The sequence below is a fragment of the Miniopterus schreibersii genome, assembly GCF_964146895.1.
Source record: "Miniopterus schreibersii genome assembly, chromosome: 6".
In the NCBI taxonomy this organism is placed as follows: Eukaryota; Metazoa; Chordata; class Mammalia; order Chiroptera; family Miniopteridae; genus Miniopterus; species Miniopterus schreibersii.
In genome coordinates this window covers 3,246,013-3,269,577 of record NC_138107.1, presented here as the reverse complement: position 1 = coordinate 3,269,577, position 23,565 = coordinate 3,246,013, and the positions used below count along the sequence as shown (strand labels likewise).

The 23,565-nt window shown below is 52.6% G+C and overlaps 2 protein-coding genes and 1 pseudogene across 4 annotated transcripts; 2 read left to right on the top strand and 1 right to left on the bottom strand.

The window, feature by feature from the left end:
• Positions 1-26: 26 nt before the first annotated feature.
• SLC44A4 (solute carrier family 44 member 4) lies at positions 27-10,960 on the top strand (the record flags this gene model as incomplete). Its single annotated transcript, XM_081140426.1, has 21 exons — positions 27-60; positions 1,889-1,937; positions 2,262-2,335; positions 2,465-2,543; positions 3,522-3,621; positions 3,700-3,825; positions 3,977-4,037; positions 5,203-5,290; positions 5,371-5,454; positions 5,682-5,917; positions 5,998-6,097; positions 6,665-6,757; positions 7,036-7,138; positions 8,740-8,993; positions 9,074-9,168; positions 9,270-9,373; positions 9,483-9,556; positions 9,788-9,858; positions 9,953-10,047; positions 10,117-10,201; positions 10,721-10,960. 21 exons carry the CDS (start codon positions 27-29, stop codon positions 10,852-10,854), a joined length of 2,139 nt encoding a protein of 712 aa, XP_080996552.1. The 3' UTR covers positions 10,855-10,960.
• A 265-nt stretch (positions 10,961-11,225) lies between these two features.
• On the top strand, positions 11,226-16,479 carry NEU1 (neuraminidase 1). 2 transcript variants are annotated; one of them, XM_081140345.1, is made up of 6 exons: positions 11,226-11,499; positions 11,856-12,048; positions 13,947-14,209; positions 14,762-14,944; positions 15,125-15,347; positions 15,428-16,479. In XM_081140345.1, the coding sequence occupies exons 1-6, from the start codon at positions 11,341-11,343 to the stop codon at positions 15,652-15,654; spliced, it is 1,248 nt and encodes a 415-aa protein (XP_080996471.1). In that variant the 5' UTR covers positions 11,226-11,340; the 3' UTR covers positions 15,655-16,479. The 2 variants fall into 2 exon arrangements, with proteins under 2 accessions (XP_080996471.1, XP_080996472.1); XM_081140346.1 differs by having other exon boundaries at positions 11,251-11,499; positions 13,947-14,020.
• Positions 16,480-19,735: 3,256 nt separating this feature from the next.
• On the bottom strand, positions 19,736-21,530 carry LOC308558575 (heterogeneous nuclear ribonucleoprotein A3-like; annotated as a pseudogene). Its single transcript has 2 exons — positions 20,983-21,530; positions 19,736-20,382 (listed from the first exon to the last, which is right to left on the bottom strand). The product of its transcript is annotated as a heterogeneous nuclear ribonucleoprotein A3-like (transcript).
• Positions 21,531-23,565: the final 2,035 nt, after the last annotated feature.

The window sequence follows — 23,565 nt, the reverse complement described above, 5'->3', positions numbered from 1 at the left end:
GCTGCAATCACTCCGGAGACTGAGCCATGGGGGGAAAGCCCGACGGGGATGAGGCCTACGGTGAGGCTGGGGCTGGAGCAGGCCAGGGACCTGTACAGGGAGGGAGGCCTGGCTGGGCCACTCAGGGCAGCGGTGGTGTGCCGGCCCGGGGACAGGAGCTGGGGAAGCTAATGGAAGAAGGCAGAGCCAGCGTCCTGGGAGGAAGATGGGGTTCAGGGGCCATTGCCGAGGAGGCTTTGGGGAGTGAAGCTGGGGTCTCTGAGAGGAGTTTGTCTTAAGTCTCTGGGACCAGGGGGTTCAGGCCTAGACCCTGGTCCCTCAGGGCAGGACCCTGAGAAGAAAGCAAAGCCTGAATAGAAGGAGGTAGGGTGTGGTCCTGAGCTGGGGCCTGGGGCTCAGGGTTGGGGAGTGTCCTGTGCTGTGGAGCCTACAGCCTCCCTGGGGTGAGGGCCTGTCAGCAGGAAAGGCTGCGGTCCCGTGAGGAAGAGTCTCAGCCTGGACCCTGGGGCTGCGGGGAAGGTGCCCGAGGTCTTCCCACCAGGTTCTCTGTGAGCAGTGGCAGGGGAAGTGGGTTGTGCTAGGGTCTCTGTGAGGAGTTGCTGCTCAGAGTCTTTATGGAGGGGGCTGGACCATCTCCGAGTCTCTACTGGGGGTACCTTGAAGAATAGAGGAAGGGCCTTTTGGGGTTCCCATGAAGGGTAAGGCCTGTGGGGGAAGGAAGCAAGAAGCCTGTGTCCAGAATCTGTGAGCAGTGAGGGCTGGGAGCCTGTCCCAGGGATCTGAGGATTAAGGGTGGAGAGGGTGAGGGGAGAGGGACCAGGGACCAGGGACCAGCCTCGGGGATCCCTGCGAGCAGCGAGGGCTAGGGGCCTGCCTGCACATATCCCTTGGGATTTGAGGATCTGAGGCCCTGCTCTGGAGGAAAGGGAACCCCAATGGAGGAGCCTCTTGGAGGGGAAGCTTGGGTCCCAAAGCAGGCTGGGGAAGGAGCAGTGAGGGCTTACCAGGAGACTTCCTGGAACAGCTTTGGATCAATCATTGACCTCATGTCCAAGAGCCATGCAGGGACAGAGTCCAGAGCACCTGCAGAGAATGGACCCCACCTCTTCCCACATTTTGCCCAGCCCTCTGCCCACCCTTCTTGGAGCCCACAGGGACCCTGGGTGCCTGGCCCCACTTCCTCCCTGTGTGTACTCAGGGAGGACCAGGAACAGGACACAGTCACAGTCTCAGCCACTGAGCTCAGGTGTCACCCTGATTTGATTGCTTGCCCAGAGACTGGCAGTAGCCTGGAGACTGAGGTCCCTTCGGGTAGGGTCTACAGGGAGCTCCTTCTCCCCAGGCCCTGCAGGATTTGATGCCTTTGGCCCTAGTTTCTTTCCCCATGGCCTTGGGCCAGAGTTGGGGGTCTGAGGCATGGGGAAGGGGCTATGACCTCCCTGAGGGACTCCATTTGTGCTCACCCAGGGCGGGATACAGGGAGGGGAGAGGGACAGAGATTGGAGCATGAGAGCCACTGAGATTAGTGGACGGAGAGTCCCACAAAGCAGCTGGGAGGAGACTCAGGAGAGATGGGCCAGGGTGGAGGCAAAAGGAGAAGGCTATTTTCCTGGCTGCTGGCCTCGAGGTGTGAGCCGAAAATGACCCATAAAGGACTCCCCTCCCCTCCTTCCAAGGCCACCTGGGTGGATTCATGGTGAGCAGGAGAACTGCTGGCCAGGCCTTCATCCTACCTATCCTGCTCTCCAATTTCCCCTCCTGCCAGCCCTCCCCCCCACCCCACCCCGGAAACCCCTGAAGGCAGGGAAGGACTTGGGGGGGACAGGAACTGGGGAGAGAGACTCTCTTATGAGTGCCTCACTCTCCACACTGCTCCCATTGCCCTCAGGGAAACCAGTCAAATATGACCCTTCCTTTCGAGGCCCTATCAAGAACAGGTGAGTTCTGGGAACTGCACTGGTGGGGCAGGGGTGTCTTGCTTTTGCTGTGTATTTGCTGAAATATTGGTAAGAAGCTTGTGAAAAAGAAAACTCCTGTGCCAGGAGAGTGGGGGCACTGTGTGTGGAGGGGCCCAGCACATCCAGGGCTGGAGATGTTCTGGCCTGTGGCCTTGGGGAAAACTTGAGCTGCACTTTCCTGTTACACTGCAAAGGCAAGTTTACCCACCCAGAAAAAAGTTTTCCTAAAAAAATAAAGCCTAGTGATGCGCCCTCTCCAGCATCCCCCAGCTCTGCCCTGCAAGGCTCCCGTTCTCCCTCCAGGGGCTGCACAGATGTCGTCTGCTGTGCCCTCTTCTTTCTCTTCATTCTGGGCTACATTGTGCTGGGGGTCGTGGGTGAGTACCAGCTGCGCAGTGTGGGGCGGCGGCTGAGGGCAATAACCCAGGGAGGGACCATACCCATGGCTGCTCCCTACGATGTCCCTGCCTCCGCCTCCGGTGATTCTTCTGTATGTCCGTGTCCAGCATGGGCGTATGGAGACCCCCGGCAAGTCCTCTACCCCAGGAACTCTACTGGGGCCTACTGCGGCGTGGGGGCAAACAAGTGAGTACAGAAGAGGGCAAAAGGGAGGTGAGGATGGGGATGGGCAGGGGACACCCTTCGTCCTGCCAGCCCCCTCTCCCCCCCACCTTCCTGAATCTCACCCCCAGGCCACACTGAGCAGTCTCCATTGCTGGGCAGTTGGCTTATGAGCCCCCCACATCGTGAGGCAATGTAGGGTCATGGTCAAGTGCGTAGGTTTTAGACTTCATAGACTCACCTTTGAATCCCCAACTGGGTTTCTGGTTTTGTGGCCTTGGGCAGGTGCTCAATTTTTCTAAACTCTAATTTCTTCATCTGAAACACAAGGATAACCCTAAAAACGATGCTGTCAGTCCTTGAGAGCAGGAAATGGTCAATCAACAATAAAACCTCTAGCATTCACATGGCATTTACATGTTCCAGGCAGGCAGTGTACTTTTTAAAATATATATATCTTTATTGATTTCAGAGAGAGGAAGGAAGAGGGAGAGAGAGAGAGTCAATGACGAGAGAGAGTCATTGATCGGCTGCCTCAGGGACTGAACCCAAAACTCCAGCATGGGCCATGACCAGGAATCGACCGTGACCTCCTGGGTCATAGGTCAACGCTCAACCACTGAGCAACACCGGCCAGGCAAAGCGGTGTACTTTATACACACAAAACCATTTCAAGCCTATTTACCATGATGGAACTGAGGCCGTGAGCAATTAACTGACTTCCTCGAGGCCCTAAAACTGGGTGGAGATTTGGCTCCAGAGTCCGTGCTCTTAAGCATCTGTGAGCATGAATCTGCTCCACTGTCTGAGCCATGTACGATGTTGAACAACACTGGGAAAACTTCTGGTGTCTCATTCCTCCCAGCTGGACCGAGCTTCCTGAGGCTAGGAGCTAGGCGGTGCATGTCTGGGCCACTGCAGCCTGGAGGTGAGGCCCGGCTGTCCCGCCCATCCCCTCCACCTAGCCAGGCCCTGACTCCTGCGCTTCCTCCCCTCCTGCAGAGATAAGCCCTACCTCCTCTACTTCAACATCTTCAGCTGCATCCTGGCCACCAACATCATCGAGGTCGCTGAGCACGGCCTGCAGTGCCCCACGCCCCAGGTCAGAGCCTGGGACCTGCCTCTGCCCAGATCTCCCCTAGGTCTGGTAAGAGCCCCTCAGCACGCCCTCTGCCCCCAGGTGTGTGTGCCCTCCTGCCCAAAGGCCCTGTGGTTTGTGAATACAAACGAGCTCTCACTGACGGTCGGGGAGGTCTTCTACGCTGCAAACCGGAATGTCTGTCTGCCAGGGGTGCCCTGGGATATGGTGAGCGCTGCCCCAGCTTCATTACTGCCATCAAGGAAGGGACACATGGGCAGGGGGCAGTTGGGTAGATGGCTGTGGTTGTAGATGGGGGACTCGCTCCTTCATCCTGCCCTGTGACTGTGTGTCTGTCCCTCCTTTCCCCACCCTGCAGCCAGTACTCCAAAGCCTGGAACAAGAGCTCTGCCCCAGTTTCCTCCTCCCTTCCACTCCAGGTGAGAAGCGCACTCCTTCCTCAGGCATCAGGTAGTCCTATAATTTTATTGCTCAAATGAGGAAACCAAGCCCAGAGAGAATGAAGTCACACAGCTGGGCTGTCGCCAAGTTTATTGTGCACCTGCTGCGTACCAGGCACTGGGGAGCCTCAGGGACAACGGCAGCTGCTCCTGTGGGAGCTACATACTAGGCGGAGAAATCAGAGACGTTCCCAAAGAGAGTGCATGGGAATCCCATGAAGACATAGGTGGCGAACCTACCCACGCACATTTAGGTACATGCACAAAAGACAGACCAGAAGTTCACCCAAATGCTACAAATGAATGTGGCTGGGTAGTGGGATTGCAGTTAGCTATTTTTTAATTCTGTATGCTCTTCTTTCCAATAGTAATTTTTTTAAAGAGCCAAGCTTTTAAAAAGATTTTTAAATTGATTTTGAGAGAGAGAGGAAAGAAGAGGGAGAAAGAGAAAATGGATCGGCTGCCCCCTGCACACCCCCTACTGGGAATCTCGCGCAGCCTGGGCATGTGCCCTGACTGGGAATTGAACGGCAACCTTTGAGTGCACTGGACAATGCCCAACCAACTGACAGTGTAGTAAATGCTATTTTTTAAAAGCTTCCTGGAGGAGGTGAGGTAAAGATGGAGCTGAACAGGAAGCAATGGATGGGATTTCTGGAGGAGGGAGACACTCGGAGAGAGGCCAGCAAGGACGAAGGTTCAGAGGGGAGGGGAAAGCGGCTGTGCTCAGACAGTGGGGCCTCTAAGCCTGGCTGTGCTGTGAGCAACAGAGCGACCTCGAGCCTTGGAATGATGAGGCCCATGCTGTGCCGTGGTCTCCCTGGCATTCAGGCAGAGGGTGGGTTGATGGATGGCAAGATTGGGAGTGGAGGTGTTACAAGAGTCAGCCCAGAGGGGAAGAGGGTGTGACGGGGCAGCAGCCCAGGGAGGGCAGGAAGGGGACATTAAGAGACAGTGCAGGAAGAGTGGCCTGGGCTGCATGGGCAGGAGCTCCGTTTGGCTGTGGAGTCAAGAGCAGCTCTCGAGGGGAGCAGAACCCATCTCTCCTCCCTCCCCTGAGGGCACTGTGAGCTGAGGTGGGGGCCAGAGACTTTCAAGGCAAATCTCTGCCCCCACCACCCAGTAGCTGGTTCTCTCCCTCCAGCTCTGGGGCGCTGTTTTCCACATGCCAATAGTACGCAGTTCGAGTTCCCAGGGATCCCCGGCAACACCTCCATCAACCAGGGCATCAGGTGGGTCCCCCCTACCTCCACGTCTCTGTCCCTCTCCCCTTCCCGCCCACAGCTCTGTACCACTCATTCTGTCCCCATAGTGGTCTTCTTGACAGCCTCAATGCCCGTGACATCAGCGTTAAGATCTTTGAAGATTTTGCCGAGTCCTGGTACTGGATTCTTGTGTGAGTCCCCAGATTCCCCTACTGTCTCTGGTTCTCCCTCCCCGACCCTTATCCCTAGCCCAGTGTCTGATGCCGAATCTTTAAACAAGGAGAGCCAGAGCTCAGAATGGGCCCCAAGCCCAACAGGGTTTGTAATAGAACACGGGTCTAATCTGAAGACTTTAGGGGTACAAAGAAAGGCATTTGGGGACCAGGGGTGAACCTCGGCTACCTCATCCTGCCTACAGCGCCCTCGGTGTGGCTCTGGTCTTGAGCCTACTGTTTATCCTGCTTCTGCGCCTGGTGGCCGGGCCCCTGGTGGTGGTACTGATCCTGGGGGTGCTGGGGGTGCTGGCATATGGCATCTACCACTGCTGGAAGGAGTACCAAGAGCTGCGGGACATGGGAGCCTCCATCACGCAGCTGGGCTTCACCACCAACCTCAGCGCCTACCGCAGCGTTCAGGAGACCTGGCTGGCAGCCCGTGAGTACCTGTCCCCCTCCAAGTGCCAACTGACAAAGGGCCGCCCTGGCCTGACCCTACCCCTGACCCTGTCCCCCCAGTGGTCGTGCTGGCTGTGCTTGAAGGCCTCCTGCTGCTCATGCTCATCTTCCTGCGGCAGCGGATCCGCATCGCAGTCGCCCTCCTGAAGGAGGCCAGCAAGTCAGGGCCCGAGAGATGGGGCAGGGGGCGGGGTGGGCCGGGCAGGCATGCCGGGTGGGTGGCGGGGAGCCCTGGCTGAGAAGGGCAGAGTAGCAATGGTTAACACTGTTGTGTGACAGCCTTCCTGGGCCTCAGTTTACCCATGTGTAAAATGGGGGGGGGGGGATAATCATTCCTAGCATGTAGGGTTGCCCTGAGAATGAAGTGAGTTAGTGTCTCATCAAGTACCTCGAGCACGAAGCAGGCCTCCAGAGGGCTGGTGATAGCGGCAGATGATGATAATGGGTGGGTGTGATATGCGAATCCAGGCAGGCTCCCAACCAACACCTACCTGCCAGGTCGGTCAACACCAGCTTTGAAGACTCTTCCCTTACTGTCCTTGAAGCGCCCCAGGTGGCCTTTCTGAGACTCTGGTTTCCTCTAGGCCCCTGAGCCTGATTCACTGAGTTCAGTTCATTTAGGGAGCACCTACAGTGTGCTCAGCCTGGGGCATGTCGCAGGCTCTGCCGGGCAGAGGTGGGGCCAGGGCTGGGGCCATGCTGGTGGACAGCACTCATTTCCCTGCAGGGCTGTGGGACAGATGATGTCCACCGTGTTCTACCCGCTGGTCACCTTTGTCCTCCTGCTCATCTGCGTTGCCTACTGGGTCATGATTGCCCTGTATCCTTTGCCCGCACAGCCAGCCCTCCTGGAGTCCATGGGGGCGGAGGGCAGAAAGGACAATACTTGCCCACACAGTACCTTAGTGCAACGGGAAGAAGGCATCCCTTTCTCTGGGCATACAAAGCCCTACCCCTGCACAGAGCTGGATGAGTGAGCCCAGGCAAAGTCCAGCCCTTTTGCCAGGAAACATCCTGCATGAGCACCCGGGAAGGGGTCCCCGAGGAGGGGACCTGCAGAGATCCCATGTGATCATGCTTTCCTTGACTTCCCTCTGGGTACCTGGCCACATCAGGACAACCTCAGTACGTCTTCTGGGCACCCAACACCAGCTTACCCAGCTGTGAGACTGTGCCAGTGAATGCATCATGTGACCCCATGGTGAGGGGGTTGGTTGGGGCTGGACACGGAGGGGGCACCAACAGGGCTAATAGGACCTTAGGGGCCAAATGCCTCATTGTGCAATGGAAACTGAGGACTAGAGAGGGCAAGAGGCTCACTCAAGGTCACACAACAGGCCCCCAGCAGAGCCTGAAAGGGAGCCAGTCTGCTGACTCCAGATCTAGTAACCCTGCCCCTGAGCCAGGGAAGGACACTAAGGCCGAGAAGAAGCTATGCTGTGCCTGAGGGCAGGGCCAGGCCTCTGGAAGCTGGAAACCAGAACCCCACCCTCCCCATGACATTCCTCTGCCAGGAGGACCATGAACAACCCTACCCAACTGGGTCTCAGTCCACTCATCTGTACAGTGGAACTATCATAATACGGGTCTCTCAGGGTGACCAAGAAGATTCAATGACATTGGACACATGAAGTGCTTAGTACAATGCCCAGCACCTGATAAGAGCTGATAACTAAGGGTTGTTTAGTTTTGTTTGTTTTTTTAACTTCCTCCCTCAGAATACAATACCCTAAGCAATAGGCGGGTGGGACGCCCTGAGGGGTCTGGGAGAGAAGCTGCTAGGCTCTCCCCTGGGAGGTTCCCAGGGAGTGGCACTGGACCTCTGGAATTGACTGTCCTCAAAGCTTTCAGGTGGCCACCTGCTCTAACCTGGGACTGGGGGCTCTGCCCACAGGTGTTCACCCCACTCTAAAAAAGGAGAGGGAGGTTTGCTTACATTAACAAAGGACCCATATGTGCCAGGCACTGGGTGTACAAAGCCCCAAATGACCTTGGTTCTTGCTTTCAACTTGCTCAGGATCTAGCAGCGGAGACTGACACAAAGCCAAGTTACATACAAATGGAAAGTGATTTAGTTTCTTATAAAATTTCAAACACACACTCAGTTTCAGCAATTATCAAGGTTGCTGTTACATTTGCTGGAAAGGGTTGTTTTCTATTTCTGTGCTTTTTACTTGTTATTATGGGAATTTTCAAACACACACTAAGTAGAGAATTCCCGTACCCAGATTCCACACCTTCGACTTACTCATTTCATCTATCTCACTACCCAACTCTCACCCCCAGGCACAATTTTTTTTTTTCCCTAGAGTTTAAGGCAAATTCTGGACATCATGCCATTTCACTTGTAAACACATCCACGCTGGGATGGATCTCAACAGATAAGGACTTTTAAAAAGCATAGCCACTATCACCATTATCAAATCCAACAAAATTAAGAATAATTCCTTAATATCATCTGATATCCAGTCTCTTCAATTTTGCTGGAAAGTGTCTGGGTTGAAGTTGCAGAGACTGCTCTGGGAGGGTCCTGCTGATTGAGTACAAGCTCTCCAGAGCTAGGCACTTGTCCCAGGGCTTCCCACACACCATTAAGGCTTGGCCCACACGGCCTGGGAGCTCTTGTGCCCACCCAGAGACTTAAAGTGAATTATGCTCATACAATAGGTAAGAAACCCAGTTCAAACCTGGAGATGAATCTTCTGGAAGGAGCCCACTTCCCCCGTTGGGGGAGGCTGTTACTTCCCTGTACTCTGGGGGTGACTGGAACTGGCTGGGAATAAACCTATTTGTGCTCCCCAGGCTCAGCCGATGAACTCCTCATGCCCAGGGCTGATGTGCGTCTTCCAGGGCTACTTGTCCACAGGCCTGGTACAACGTTCTCTCTTCAACTTGCAAATCTACGGGGTCCTGGGGCTATTCTGGACCATTAACTGGGTCCTGGCCCTGGGCCAGTGTGTCCTGGCTGGGGCCTTTGCCTCCTTCTACTGGGCCTTCCGCAAGCCCCAGGATATCCCCACCTTCCCCCTGAGTGCAGCCTTCATCCGCACACTGCGGTAAGCCTGAGGCTGGGGATTGTGATTCTGGGAGTCCCAGGGTTCCCGGGGATGCCTCTGACTGCCTAATGCCTCTGCAGTTACCACACTGGGTCTCTGGCCTTTGGGGCCCTCATCCTGACCCTAGTACAGATAGCCCGGGTCATCTTGGAGTACATTGACCACAAACTGAGAGGTGAGCCGAGGTCAGGGACTGGGGAAAGCCCAGCTGAGAACCTGGATCCTTGGGGAGAGGCTTTCAGGGCCAGTGTCCAAACCTGAGCCCCTCGCCCCCAGGGGCCCAGAACCCTATGGCCCGCTGCATCATGTGCTGCTTCAAGTGCTGCCTCTGGTGTCTTGAAAAGTTTATCAAGTTCCTGAACCGCAACGCATATATCATGGTGAGCCCCACTGCATGAGCAGCCCCCTGCCCCAGGGCCCCGTGGCCCCCGACCCCCCAACCTGGCCCATGTGAGTTCCCCACAGGTAACTCTGACCTTTCCATCTCAGATTGCCGTCTACGGGAAGAATTTCTGCGTCTCAGCCAAAACCGCCTTCATGCTGCTCATGCGGAACATTGTCAGGTCAGGCTGGTCCCCACCCCCTGATCTCCCAGCCACAGCCTGATTCATGGGCATGTTGTGCTCAGAAGGGCCTCGAGGGCCTCGAGCTTGCTTTAAGCTCTGCTGCCTCCTGGTACATCCTGAAATGTGAATAATTTTCATTTTCCCTCTGTCACGGCAAATTATATAGCTAGTTCTATTCCCAGTTCTGCTGGGCCTCTCACGCCCAGCCTACCCCAACTCCCCATGCAGGGTGGTGGTCCTGGACAAAGTCACAGACCTGCTGCTGCTCTTCGGGAAGCTGCTGGTGGTGGGAGGTGTCGGTAAGGACCAGGGAGGGAGTTACAAGGACAGGGGACAGGGTGCTGGGAAGCCGAAGAGGCGACCTTAGAGGAGTGACACCGACCTCGCCCACAGGGGTCCTGTCCTTCTTTTTCTTCACTGGACGCATCCTGGGGCTGGGTAAAGACTTTGAGAACCCCCACCTCAACTATTACTGGCTGCCCATCATGGTGAGTGCTCCCCCTCTCTGCCTCACCCCCCTATGTCCCCAAAGAAACCCTAACAGGCCTGTCTTCCAGACCTCCGTCCTGGGGGCCTACGTCATCGCCAGCGGCTTCTTCAGCGTCTTCGGCATGTGTGTGGACACGCTCTTCCTCTGTTTCTGTGAGTGACACCCACCCCTCCCACCTCCCCCTTCAAGGCACAGGCGCTTCAGGCTTCTCTGAAGACTGTGCTTCTAGCAACCGCGGCTCTGTGAGCCAAGGAGCCTGAGCCAGAGGGAGCCTCTTCGGACATCCTCAGGCGAAGGGTTTTGGGGGAAGCGAGCTCCCAGGCCGGTGGGCTATTCTAAGGAAGCGCATTCCAGGGGAGAGACGCGCCCCTCGCCCCCGGGAACCTGTCGGAGGAGGGAGCCTTCCCGGCAGGAGGCTGCGGGGAGCCGCCATTCGGGCTGCAGGCCGCGTCCCCGCCGCGCCGCTCCCTACCACGGGGTGCAGCGCCCACTGTGGAGCCCACTTTACTAACGAGGGAACGGGTTGCATAACCTGCCCGGTAAATTACCAACCCTGCCCCCAAACGGCCGGCGGGGCGCGGCCGGGGCCAGGCCGCTCGCGGCTCAGACCCGGGTTTTCCCGCGAGCGGGGAGGCCCCGGTCCGCCCTAACCGGCCCACGTTGCGACTCAGTGGAAGACCTGGAGCGGAACGACGGCTCCCCGGACCGGCCCTACTACATGTCCAAGGGCCTTCTGAGGATTCTCGGCAAGAAGAACGACGCGCCCCCGCGACGCACGGGCAAGAAACGAGAGACACGGCCCTGAGCCGGGGCAGCAACCCGCTGCACAGCCTCCCCGCCCCCCTACCTTTCCGGTCTCGGTTTTGTAGTAAAAAGGTTTTATTAAAGATTGGTACGTATTTTGTTTTCGCAAGAAGCCTGCTACTGCTTTCATTCGGCCCGTGACGACAGGAGACCCTTTTCCCCCGCCGGGCACTCTTTAAAGTAGGCCCCGCCCCTACGCCGCGACCCAGCTGCTGCGGCCAATCAAAAGGCTTCTGAGGAATCGCACCGCCCCTTCCTCATTGCCGCCCGGGTCATGCGCTCGCGGCTTCGAAGGGGGCCAATGGGAGGGCTAGCTTAGCGGCGCTGAAGGGTCACGTGGAGAGTCAGGGTGTTTGCGGACCAATTAGAGCCGCAGAAGCGCCTGCGGAGCCGCCGCGCGTGGGGCGGGTGTGGAGGTGACACCTGAGTGGTTAAAGGGCCGGGGTCAGCTGATCGACTCCAGCCCGGGTTTAGTCCTGGGGGAGAAATGACAGCGGAGCGACCTGGGACGGGGCTCCCGGGCGGACCTGAGGGGCCGCGGATGCTGGGGTTCCGGGGAGTCTCTGGGGTTCAGTTTGCCGCAGTCTTCCCGCTGCTGTTGTCTGCGGCAGTAACCGGGGCTGGGGCTGAGAATGACTTCAGCCTGGTGAGTCGCCCCTCGCGAAGCCCGGTCCCACCCCGCGGCGGGCGGCGGAGTCCCTCTCCTCCGCGGGACTCTCCGGCGCCGGCCCCTCCGTCCGCTCAGACCCCTCTCGGTCCTCGGGTCCCTGCCCTCATGGGAGCTCCTTCCCCTTTTGAGGGCCCCTCTTCTCGCTGAGGGCGCCTTCTCTCCACGCAGCCCCTCGCCCCGCCCCAGCCCCCAGCTGCGCTCCAAACCCGTCCCGGCCCTAGGACCCCGCCCCCATGGAGACCCCGACACCCTGCTCCGCAGGGGAACCTGGCTCCGAGCCGCTGTTCGTCCGTCCAGTTTCTCCGCGTTGACCCTTCCTCCTCCCTTCACAGGTTCAGCCGCTGGTGACCATGGAGCAGCTGCTGTGGCTGAGCGGCAGGCAGATCGGCTCTGTGGACACCTTCCGCATCCCGCTGATCACAGCCACTCCTCGGGGCACCCTTCTTGCCTTCGCCGAGGCCAGGAAAATGTCCACCTCGGATGAGGGGGCTAAGTTCATCGCTCTGCGGAGGTCCTTAGACCAAGGTATAAAGATGCCTGCGTCCCAAGAGCCCGTGCTAGGTTGGGGGCCGGGAGCCAGCCTGACCTGCCCAAGGGCCCTGAGAATGGGGCAACTTAGAGGGCTGGAGGCCTGAGTCCCTGAGGGGGAGAGAGGGTGCTCAGGACAGCAACCTGGAAATTGGGATCACCAAGGAGTTGAGCATTCATTCAAACATTTATCAAGCACTTACTGTATACCTAGTAACGTTGTAGGTTCTGGGAATACAGTTATGAATAAAACAGCAAAAAATCCCTGCCCTCACAGGGCTTATGTTCAATTGGGGTGAGAGAGACAATAAGCCACATGTATTTTTTGTGTTGGAAGGTGACAAATGCAATGGTGAAACATAAAACAGAACTAGAGATAATGGGGAGTGCCAGAGTTTAATTGCAGTTTTCAGTAGGTGACATTTGACCAGAGAAGGACTCAAAGGAGTGACAGAGTGAGCCTGGAGAAAGTGTGCCAGACAGATGTGCAAAGGCTTTGAGGACGAAAGTGTTTGAGGAATAGGGAGGAGTTTGTGTGGCTGGATGGAGTGAGGGCAGAGTAGTTAAGGTCCAAGAGGTAAGGAAGGGCCCGGCCAGCATGGCTCAGCGGTTGAGCATCAACCTATGATCCAGGAGATCCTTGTTCGATTCCCAGTCAGGGCACATGCCCGGATTGCGGGCTTGATCCCCCAGTGTGGGGCATGCAGGAGGCAACCGATCAATGACTCTCATCATTGATGGTTTTTCTCTCTCTCTCTCCCTCTCCCTCCCTCTCTCTGAAATCATTAAGAAAGCATACTTTAAAAAGAGGTAAGGAAGGGCATGTCTTGTAGGCCCTGGGGCCCTTGTAAGGCCTTGGGTCTCTAGCAGGAGGTGGAGGTTATAAGAGTGGTGGAAAGGGCACCTCCAGAGTGCTTACACCCTGGGTTTCTTCCCTTCTTTTTTTAAATTTTTTTATCTTTATTGTTGAGTGTATTGCAGATGTCCCCCATTTTTCCCCATTGCCCCCCTCCGCCTTGTTCCCTCCCTTTCCAGGCCCTCCCCCCACTATTGTCTGTGTCCATGGATTATGCACATATGCATCTAAGGTCTTTGGTTATTCTCTGCCCATACCCCCTCCCCCTTTCCCTCTGAGATCTGTGAGTCTGTTCCATGCTTCCATGCCTCCGCCTGTTTTGTTCTTCAGTTGATTTTGTTCATTAGATTCCACATATAAGTGAGGTCATGTGATATTTGTCTTTCTTTGCCTGGCTTACTTCACTTAGCATAATACCCTCCAGGTCACTCCATGCTGTGCCAAAGGGTACAAGATCCTACTTTTTTCAGCTGTGTAGTATTCCATGGAGTAAACGTCCCACAGCTTTTTTATCTGCTCACCTACTGATGGGCACTTGGGCTGTTTCCAGATCTTAGCTATTTTAAGTTGCGCTGCTATGAATATAGGGGTGCATAAGTTCTTTCTGATTAGTGTTTCAGGATTCTTAGGATGTATTCCTAGAAGTGGGATCACTGGGTCAAATGGTAGTTCCACTTTTAATATTTTGAGGAACCTCCATACTGTTTTCCATAGTGGCTGCACCAGTCTGCATTCCCACCAGCAGTGCACTAGGTTCCCCTTTCTCCACACCCTCGCCAGCACTTGTTTGTTGATTTGTTGATGGTAACCAATATGGCAGGTGTGAGGTGGTACCTTATTATCATTTTAATTTGCATCTCTCTGATGATCAGTGACTTTGAGTACTTTTTCATATGTCTCATTTTGGAAATTGACCCCTTATAAGATGTATCATTGGCAAATATGCTCTCCCATACCGTGCATTTTGAAGATGGTTTCTTTTGCTGTGCAGAAGCTTCTTAGTTGATGTAGTCCCATTTGTCTTACCTTTTTTCTTCAGGCAGCACATGGTCTCCGACAGCATTCATTGTGGATGATGGGGAGACTCCAGATGGGCTGAACCTGGGGGCAGTGGTGAGCGATACTGAGACGGGGGTGGTGTTCCTTTTCTACTCCCTCTGTGCTCACAAGGCTGGCTGCCAGGTGGCCTCCACCATGTTGGTGTGGAGCAAGGATGACGGTGTCTCCTGGAGCCCACCCCGGAACCTCTCCATGGATATTGGCACCGAGATGTTTGCCCCTGGACCGGGCTCTGGCATTCAGGTCTCTGTCCTGTGATGGGTGAAGGGGGCTGCCTGGTGGAGAGTCTGGGAGATGCACCCAAATGGACTCCTTCCCAAGGAGAAGATCCTGTGAAGTCAGAGTTGCTGTCTTAGATGGGATCCCATGGAAGAAAGGGACATCCTGGGAGGCATGGGAAGACGGAACTTCCCACTCAGCAGTTCTCAACAGGGCTGCAAATTAGAAGAAAACATCCCTTCCTTTGGGCGGACAGTCTGTGCCATGGTCCACAGCTTGGTGCTTTTGAGCACGCCAGGTGTAAGATTGAACTGCCTCCCAGGCCAGTGGCTGGGCCCCCTTGTCCAGGGTACAACCTGTCCAGTGTAAGTCCTGGATGTCGCAAAGAAGCTTACTCTGCAAAAGAGCTTCTTAATTCAGGTAGTGGCTGTTTGTGAGGTCCATCTGGGACCCTCAGCAAGCAAGAACTGCAGGGGACCATATGTGTCCTCACATTTAGGACATGGTAAGTTCCCCTTCCCTGCCTCTGAGCCCCTGTCAGTGTCTCCCTCTGACACCCAGTTCCCTTTCCCACAGAAACAGCGGGAGCCACGAAAGGGTCGGCTCATCGTGTGTGGCCACGGGACGCTGGAACGGGACGGGGTCTTCTGCCTCCTCAGCGATGACCACGGCGCCTCCTGGCGCTATGGTAGTGGGGTCAGCGGCATCCCCTACGGCCAGCCCAAGCGGGAAAATGATTTCAACCCTGATGAGTGCCAGGTCAGGAGTCCATGGGCTGTTACATGCCCACTCCACCTGCCCTGGCCTCTAGAGCACCAACTCACTCACAGAGCCAGGGTCCGGCTCCCAGCTGTGCCACCAGCCTTGCTGGCTCAGAGACAGGGCCCTTTGCTCAGCTGCCTCCCTGGGTCTCTCTGAAGCTCTGTTCTCTCTCCTCAGCCGTATGAGCTCCCAGATGGCTCAGTTGTCATCAATGCCCGGAACCAGAACAACTACCACTGCCGCTGCCGAATCGTCCTCCGCAGCTACGACGCCTGTGATACACTGAGGCCCCGGGACGTGACCTTCGACCCTGAGCTCGTGGACCCTGTGGTTGCAGCAGGAGCTGTAGCCACCAGCACCGGCATTGTCTTCTTCTCCAACCCAGCCCATCCAGAGTTCCGTGAGTGTCTGGTGGGGGCGGGGGGTAAGGAGCCCATTATCTAGAGCAAGCCTGGTTAAAGACTCTGCCGCTGTTCCCAGGAGTGAACTTGACCCTGCGCTGGAGCTTCAGCAATGGCACCTCCTGGAGGAAAGAGACGGTCCAGCTCTGGCCAGGGCCCAGTGGCTACTCATCGCTGGCAGCCCTGGAGGGCACTGTGGGTGGGGAGGACCAGGCCCCCCAGCTCTTCATCCTGTATGAGAAAGGCCGGAATTACTACACAGAGAGCATCTCCCTGGCTAAAGTCAGCGTGTATGGGACACTCTGAACTGTACGCCTGCCACAGGGGTGGAAGCCCGAACTCAGCCTTCAGGACCAAGGGCCTGCAGAGGGTCTGCTGGGCATGCCCAAAAGACAGTTCCACCTTCCTTTAGACTCTAGCCTTTTGCAAAATCAACTTTTGACAGGGAAATTACTTCGTTAGAACTGAAAACCTGGCTTCTCCTGCACAGGAAGTCCTGCCCCACCTGGGAGCTCTTCCTTCCCATGTCCAGGTTGCTGGGCCTGGCCCCCACCTTTCTGCCCTCCCAGGACATTGATTGGTCCATTTCTTGGGCCTATAGAATTGAATAAATGTGAACTCAGGGAACTGAGGAAGGTCTGAGCTTCCTGTCTGAGGTAAGACAGTGGCTTCGGAGAGAGTGGCAAAGGACCTGGGAGGGCAGGGTGTTTGCTCTCAGGGTAAGGGACTCGATGCACCACTGACCTTGACTATTTATGAATCAAAATGTTTTTAATGAAGGAGAATGAACATGTGTAGAGTGTGTGGCTCTGTCAGTGCCCATCTTCATGTCTGTGTCCCTTGGGAATGCATGGGGCTGGGAATGAGTTCTGCCAGGGATGCTGGTGCACTGGCCTTGAGTATCTGGCTGGCAAATCAAACTCCCTTCCACATCCTTTCTCATCACGGAAAAGATCGACCCTCATGGGTGCAGTTGGAGGGGATCCCATAAGACATATGGAACCTGCTATGTTTGTTATTTCTAGGATGAGTGGGCACTGCCCTCCATGAGGCAGGGAGCAGGTGTGTACAGTGCAGATGGCATGCCTGTCCCAGGCCAGCCTGGCAGAGAATAAACACTGGGACAAATTATGGGAGAAAACAGCATCTTCATTCTCCAGCAGATGCTGGGGAAAGAACCTGGGTGGCTGCAGGTGAGTGGGAGCCACAGCTTTCCTCCCGATGGAAAGAAAATATAACACCTGGATGACATGGTAAGAATATCTCACGCCTTGGCCAGTGTGGCTTGGTTGGAGCATTGTCCTGTGCACCAAAGGGTGGTGGATTCCATTCCCAGTCAGGGCACATACCCAGGTTGCAGGTTCAATCCCTAGTCATGGTTCGTGCAGGAGGCAACTGATCCGTGTTTCTCATATTGATGTTTCTCTCTCTCTCTTCCTTCCTCTTTCTAAAATCAATTTAAAAAAAAATTTTTTTTAAAAAGAATATCTCACATAAAGAGTTGAGGGCCACATTCATTTGCAGTTAGAAGTCTGTTTCACTTTCAACTGCTTCTCTAGCAAATGTTAGGGTAACTTACCCTACCTGATAGAAGTGGAATAATTGCACTGTGCAAAGACAAAGTATAATTTTGTTATATTTTATCCAGAATTTGTGATCAATAATGTCATACTTCAACTTTTTATTTGTAGACCTTTTCAAAAGCTCAAAAGTAAATAGCTTAATGAGCCCCATGTACCAAACATCTAGTTTGAACAGTTACCAAGGTATTGCCACACAGCTTCTGATACCTCTTTCTGTTCCTTCCCTCTGCCTAAGTATTTTAAAGCAAATGCCAGACCTCATGACATTCCCCCTTCATTCTTAATATGCACCTCATTTTTAAAAACAGAACATTTGTGCCCGGCCGGGCATTGCTCAGCGGTTGAGCGTCGACCTAGGGTCCAGGCGACTGGGGTTCGATTCCCGGTCAGGGCACATGCCCAGGTTGTGGGCTCAGTCGATGACTCTCTCATCATTGATGTTACTATCTCTGTCTCTCCCTCTCCCTTCCTCTCTCTGAAATCAATAAAGATATTTTTAAAAAATAAATAAAAAATAAAAAAATAAAAACAGAACATTTGTCATATAACCATAATGCCATTGCACACCCAAAACACGAACAATAACACTGGTGTCTTCTAATAACCAGTTATATTAAATTTCATCATGTCTCAAAAATGTCTTATTTGTAGTTGATTTTGATGTCTCCTGAGTTTAGCCTACAGTAGTCCCACTGCCTCTTTTTTCTTACCATCTACGCAGAGTCATTTCTCCTGTAGACCACTCCACTTCGGATTTCTCAGTTGCCTCCTCAGAGTGTCACTTAACTTCCTCCATCCCTTGTATTTCCAGTTTTCAGACTTGAAGGTTTGATCGGATTCAGACTCCATTTGAGGGGACAAGATTCCTTCACAGGCGCTGTGCTTCCTACTGCGCCCGCCCCTGCGAGCAGAGCTGGAGCGGCGGCTCAGGGCCAATGGCATAGCCGCCCCTCCTTCGTGAGGCTCCCCCATCACCCTCACCCTTCCAGCTGATGACTTAATCCAGAGATGAGTTCTGCCTGAGTCAATTATTTCATGAAGGACTGTGAAATGTTGATTTTTCAAATTCTATTATTTTGTCCTCATTTGTTAGCAGGAATTCTTCAGTAAAAAACAGCTTTCCGCCCCGCCGGCATGGCTCAGCGGTTGAGCGTCGGCCTAGGATCCAGCAGATCACAGTTCGATTCCCGGTCGGGGCACAGGCCCAGGTTGCGGGCTCAGTCCCCAGGCGGGGGCGTGCGGGAGGCAGCCGACCGATGACTCTCTCCTCATTGATGTTTCTCTCTCCCTCTTCCTTCCTCTCTCTGAAATCAATAAAGATATATTAAAAAACAACAACAAAGCACTATTAAAAAAACAAAAACAAAAAAACCAGCTTTCCTCATCAAGGCTGTGGGTTACCCTGAAGAGTGGTTTGTATGGGAAAGGCATTCAAATGCTGACTGTCCCCCTTTAAGTGCCAGCTCGCACAGTGAACATGTGATACTTTAATGGAAACCACATTGTTACCACACAGGAGACAGTTAGAGGCAACCTGCAGGCCTGCAGGAGGAAGCAGGGGGCACGGAAGAGAACAGGAGAAACAGGCAGTGTGGTTTTGGGTCGGCTTTCCTAACATCACAAAATAGAGATGATGCAAGGAGTGGTGGGGGGCATCTGCAGCGACTGAGAATCTGCTAACACCGCTCAAAGGTGCACGGCTGAGTCTTGCTGACAGTATTATCGGAAATAGCGGATGAAAGAGAGTAAATGATACCATGAATGTCTAACCCTTGTGAAGCAGACATGGTAGGAGGCTTTTAAGAAAGTGACTGTGTTCCTTCATCATAGCCAAGAACCCTGAGCTAAGAAGATCCTCAAGGAAGGACCTCCTTGAGGTGGGGTGGAGTTCATTACAAACCAGAGCCCTGGGCTCCACCTGACCTGCAGGTCCAGTATCTCTAGAGTCAGTCCAGGACTCTGCATTTGTAATAGGAACTGCAGGAGACTCTAATGCTGGCTCCCTGGACTGCACTTTAAGAAACTTTCTTTTATTCATGGATTAGAAGAATTAATATCTTTAAAATGCCCATACTACCCAAAGCAATCTATAGATTCAATGCAATTCCTATTAAAATATCAACAGCATGCCCTAGCCAGTTTTGCTCAGTGGTTAGAGAGTGGGTCCAAGCGTCGGTCCGTGGACTAAAGGGTCCCGGGTTTGATTCTGGCCAAGGGCACATACCTTGGTCCCAGCTCAATCCCCTGTCCCAGTCAGGGCACGTGTGGGAAGCAACCAATGTGTCTCTCTCACATTGCTGCCTCTCTCCCTCTCCCACTCTCTCTGAAAAGCAATGGAAAAATTATCCTCCAGCGAGGATTAAAAATATATAAAGCTACTTTCTCATTTTTTTAAAAAAAGAGGCCCAGCCGGCCGTGGCTCAGCAGTTGAGCATCAACCTAGGATCCAGGCGATCACAGTTTGATTCCTGGTCAGGACATTATATATATATTTTTTTTTTGGAAAATTTAAAAATTCCTTATTTTTTATTCCTGGTACCACTACCACAATTTACAGGGCAATATACCTGATGTAATGAAAAGAAAAAGAAAAAGCTAAAACAGATAAAAGACCTCAGGAATGTACATCTAATTGACACTAAATTGCATTAATCAATAGCTGCACTTTGTGCAAACTGCGGCTATGACGGTCCTGAACAAGAAGGGCTTCCTGTTTAAGCTGCAGGAACTTTTCTGACTATGGATCATCGCTCCTTCTGTGGCAGATTTTGACAGCTCCTCTAATGCTTTTGGGACGATGTCTCAAAGTAACCTGCAGCTTTCCTGACAACTCCTCGCTCTCCTGCTAAGAACTGTAGCCCTTTTCTGCTGAGTTTTTAGAGCCTTCTGCTACCATATCCACCCCTTCCACCACCAGATCCATAACCACCACCATAGGGGCTGCCCGAGCTTCTTCCACCAAAACCGGCCCCTCTCATGGGTCCGTAATTTGATTGCTGTTGTCCGCTGTAATTTCCAAAATCATTATAGTTCCCACCATCACCATAGGTACCAAAATTTCCCCTTCAGTGTAACCATCATATCCTCCACCGCCGCCATATCCACCACCCTGGTTTCCGCCCTGGTTTCCACACCCTGGCCCTCCACCACCATAGCCTCCTCCCTACTACAGCCAGGACCACGGCCAGAGTTGCCATCACCTCCCAATCCATTATACCCACCATCACCGCCTCCACAACACCTCTGCTGCCGCCCCGCCACCATAACCTCCTCTCCCAGCAGAGTTTCCACCACGGCCGAAGTTACCTCCGCCACCTCCAAAGCTTCCTCCACGACCCATGAAGTTACCAGACCCACCTCCACGGCCTCTTTGCGACCCAGCAGACTGCATTTCTTGTTTAGAAAGGACCTTTTTCACTTCACAATTATGCCCATTCATAGTGTGGTATTTCTTTTTTTTTTTTAACACATAAAAGACATTTTATTAAACATGCCAGAAAATTTGGTTGAAATCTACAATTAAAGTTTCCTAAAATAACTCATAAGTAAAATACACTAAACAAGGTTAATATGAACAAATAACAAAGGGCACTTGTTAACCCCATGTATTATGAAAATACTTAACTATTTTAAAAATAAAACCGTAATTTTTGGAATTTCAATGAAATACCTGGCAATGAGTAATGAAAAAACCTACAGTAGCAGTACCCCAACATAACAACTTGATTAAAATTGAATGACATACCTGTAGTTGTATAAGAAGACTCACATTTAAAGAGATTTATTGTCTCCTAGTTTAATCTAATAAATTTGGTGCAAATGAAATAAAATTGCATTTTTTCCAACTTGCAAAATAATTTTAAGCATCAATTGAGAGAGAAAGTGCAAGTATAGACAGGGGATGTTCTGAAAAAGAAGAGAAATGAGATAGGACTCGATAGACTAGGCAAGATAAGGATCAGTAATTTTAAAGTATCAAAGAAGGTGAGAAACACCGGAAGTCAGCCAGTTAAACCTGCAGGTTTCTGTATGGAAGAGCGGTGTGGTATTTCTGAACAACAGTTTCATCAACCGTATCCTGACCATCAAAACTTACAAAAGCAAATCCTCTTTTTTCCCCACCCTGCCAGTCTTCCATGACTTCCATGGCTTCAGTCTTGCATACTTTTCAAAGTAGTCTCTCAAATTATATTCTTTTGTATCTTCTCTAACACCACCAACAGAAATTTCCTTCACTGTCAGATTTCCTTCACTTTACAGAATCCTCTCTAGAAACAGCTCTTTGGTTCCACACGCCCGTCAACCCTGGGCGGTGGAGCACACATTGCTGCGCCCACCTCTTCGGCACAAGAATAAGTCACAAAACCAAAGCCCCGGGAACGCCTTGTTTGGGGGTCTCTCACCACCACACAATCTGTGTGTGTGCCCCATTTCTCAAAATGTCCTCTTAAACTGTCATCTGTAGTATCTGTAGTTTCAAAGCTCAGACCATCAATAAACAGTTTTCTCCACTGCTCTGGTTCCTTAGGATCAGGCCCCCCCCCCCCCAGCAACGCCAGAGTCGGGCTGGGGGCCACCGGGTGGCGGTTTTACTTCCATTTTGAGACCGGACTCGCCTCTTCCAACTCGAGTTCAATATGGGACTGAGAGGAAGAGGCCAATAAAGATATATTTGAAAAATAAAAATTAGAAGATTAAAAAAAGAGAGGGTGAGGCTGGAGGGAGAAGTGAAGACGCACCATGGGCCTCTGCTTCAGTACCGTAGGCCAGAGAACTTTGCTCTGCTCCTATCAAGTGGCTGATGTAAGGGACGCGTGATGTTTGACTTGTACTTGGTTCTGATATTTGGAATCCCTGGAGGTGATGAGATGCCCTTGATACTGGAGGTGGGGGCCTGGTAGGGAGCGGCGCCTGGGGACTGACATGGGTTCCCTGAGAATGTCATGCCAGCCCCATGGCAGTTCGTTGGCCACAGTTCTAAATGAGATGTCTGGGTCTCAGCAAGACACTCGATAGGGCCAGAGGGACCAGGGAAACTTCTCGGACCCAGGCATACAAACATTGGTGGGATTCACTGGAGGACTTTCACACCAGCTCCTTACACGTGCAGTACTGTAAACGAAGGAAAATAATAAATCGGTTGATGAAGGATGACTTAGTTACTACTTGTTTTACAAAAGACTGTCAGCTACTGAGTGTGGGAGAGTAATCAAATTAGAAAACCCCCCTTTTTTTGGCCCTGGTCAGCATGGTCAGTCGGCTGGGGTGTCATCCTGTGCACCAAAGGGTGGTGGGTTCGATTCCCAGTCAGGGACATACCCGGGTTGTGGGTTTGATACCCAGTCAGAGGTGTGCGGGAGGCAACCAATCCATGTTTCTCTCTCACAAGGATCTCTCTCTCCCCCCTCCCCCTTCCTCTCTCTAAAATCAACTTTTAAAAATGTATGTTTGAAAAAAATACTTATTAGAAAAAAAAGAAAACCATAATTTTGCAAACTTAAATGAAATGACTAACTCAGGTGAAGGAGTTCAGAGCATGTTACCCCCAAATATACTGCTTTAGCGTATTGATCATTTTGAGTTAAAGCCCCTTGAGAAATAGCAGGTACAAGGACACTGAGCTCCCTTGTCTTCCTCTCATTTGAAAGGTGCCCTCCCTGTCACAGGAGGAAGACGTTCTTGTTTTCAAGGATGAGAAGTGGAGACCAAGAGAATGCCCCACGAATAGGCCTTGTTAAAATGATTCTGATCTTCCTTTACCCTCCCTTCAGAAGTTAGTCACTTTTGCACAATTGCCTCTGTTCAACCTACATAGCAGCACATAGGCTTCACCATTTCTTTGGCTCTTCCTTCCTTTCGAGGGCTCTGGTGTCATGTAAAACTTATATGAAATAAATTTGTATGCTTCTCACCTGTTAATGTGTTTCTTGTCAGGTTAATTTTCAGACCCAGCCAGGGACCCTAAAAGGGTGAAGGAAAACTTTTCCTCCCCTACACAGGGAAAAATCATCAACAGATGCTAAAATCGTTAAGTTAAAGGGGAACTGGATATTCATTCACACGCTGCCAAGAATTACACCAATCTTGCCAGTCACAAGGAGGGGGAAGCACCTCTACAATGAAGAGGTCTGGGGTCACCACTTTACCTGGGTGATCAAACTGAGATAAAAAGTAGAGACGGGTCCGGCCAGCGTGGCTCAGAGATTGAGCATCAACCTATAAACCAGGATCTCAAGGGTTCGATTCCCAGTCAGGGCACAGGCCCGGGTTGCGGGCTCAATCCCCAGTCGGGGGCGGGCAGGAGGCAGCCGATCAATGACCCTCTCATCATTGATGTTTCTCTCTCTCTCTCCCTCTTCCTTCCTCTCTCTGAAATCAATAAAGACATTTAAAAAAAGAAGAATGAGACATTGCCCTGGCCAGGTAGCTTGGCTGGTGAGAGCATCGTCCCAGTACACCAAGGTTGCATAAACAAGTGGAACAACAAATAGATGTTTCTCGCTCGCTCTCAAATCAATTAAAAAATAATAATTTAAAAATTTGTTTAAAGAATGACATGTTATGATCCCAATAGAAGGTGCTGTGCGGTACATATTATATGGTAGCCTGAAAAATGATTCCCCCCAAAGATACC

What these genes read in the sequence shown, in the direction of transcription:
- NEU1 (XM_081140345.1), top strand. Translation starts at nt 11,341, where the DNA reads ATGACAGCGGAGCGACCTGGGACGGGGCTCCCGGGCGGACCTGAGGGG. An exon ending in TCAACCCTGATGAGTGCCAG is followed by an intron (nt 14,945 to 15,124) that starts GTCAGGAGTCCA and finishes CTCTCTCCTCAG; the next exon opens with CCGTATGAGCTCCCAGATGG. An exon ending in CCCAGCCCATCCAGAGTTCC is followed by an intron (nt 15,348 to 15,427) that starts GTGAGTGTCTGG and finishes CGCTGTTCCCAG; the next exon opens with GAGTGAACTTGACCCTGCGC.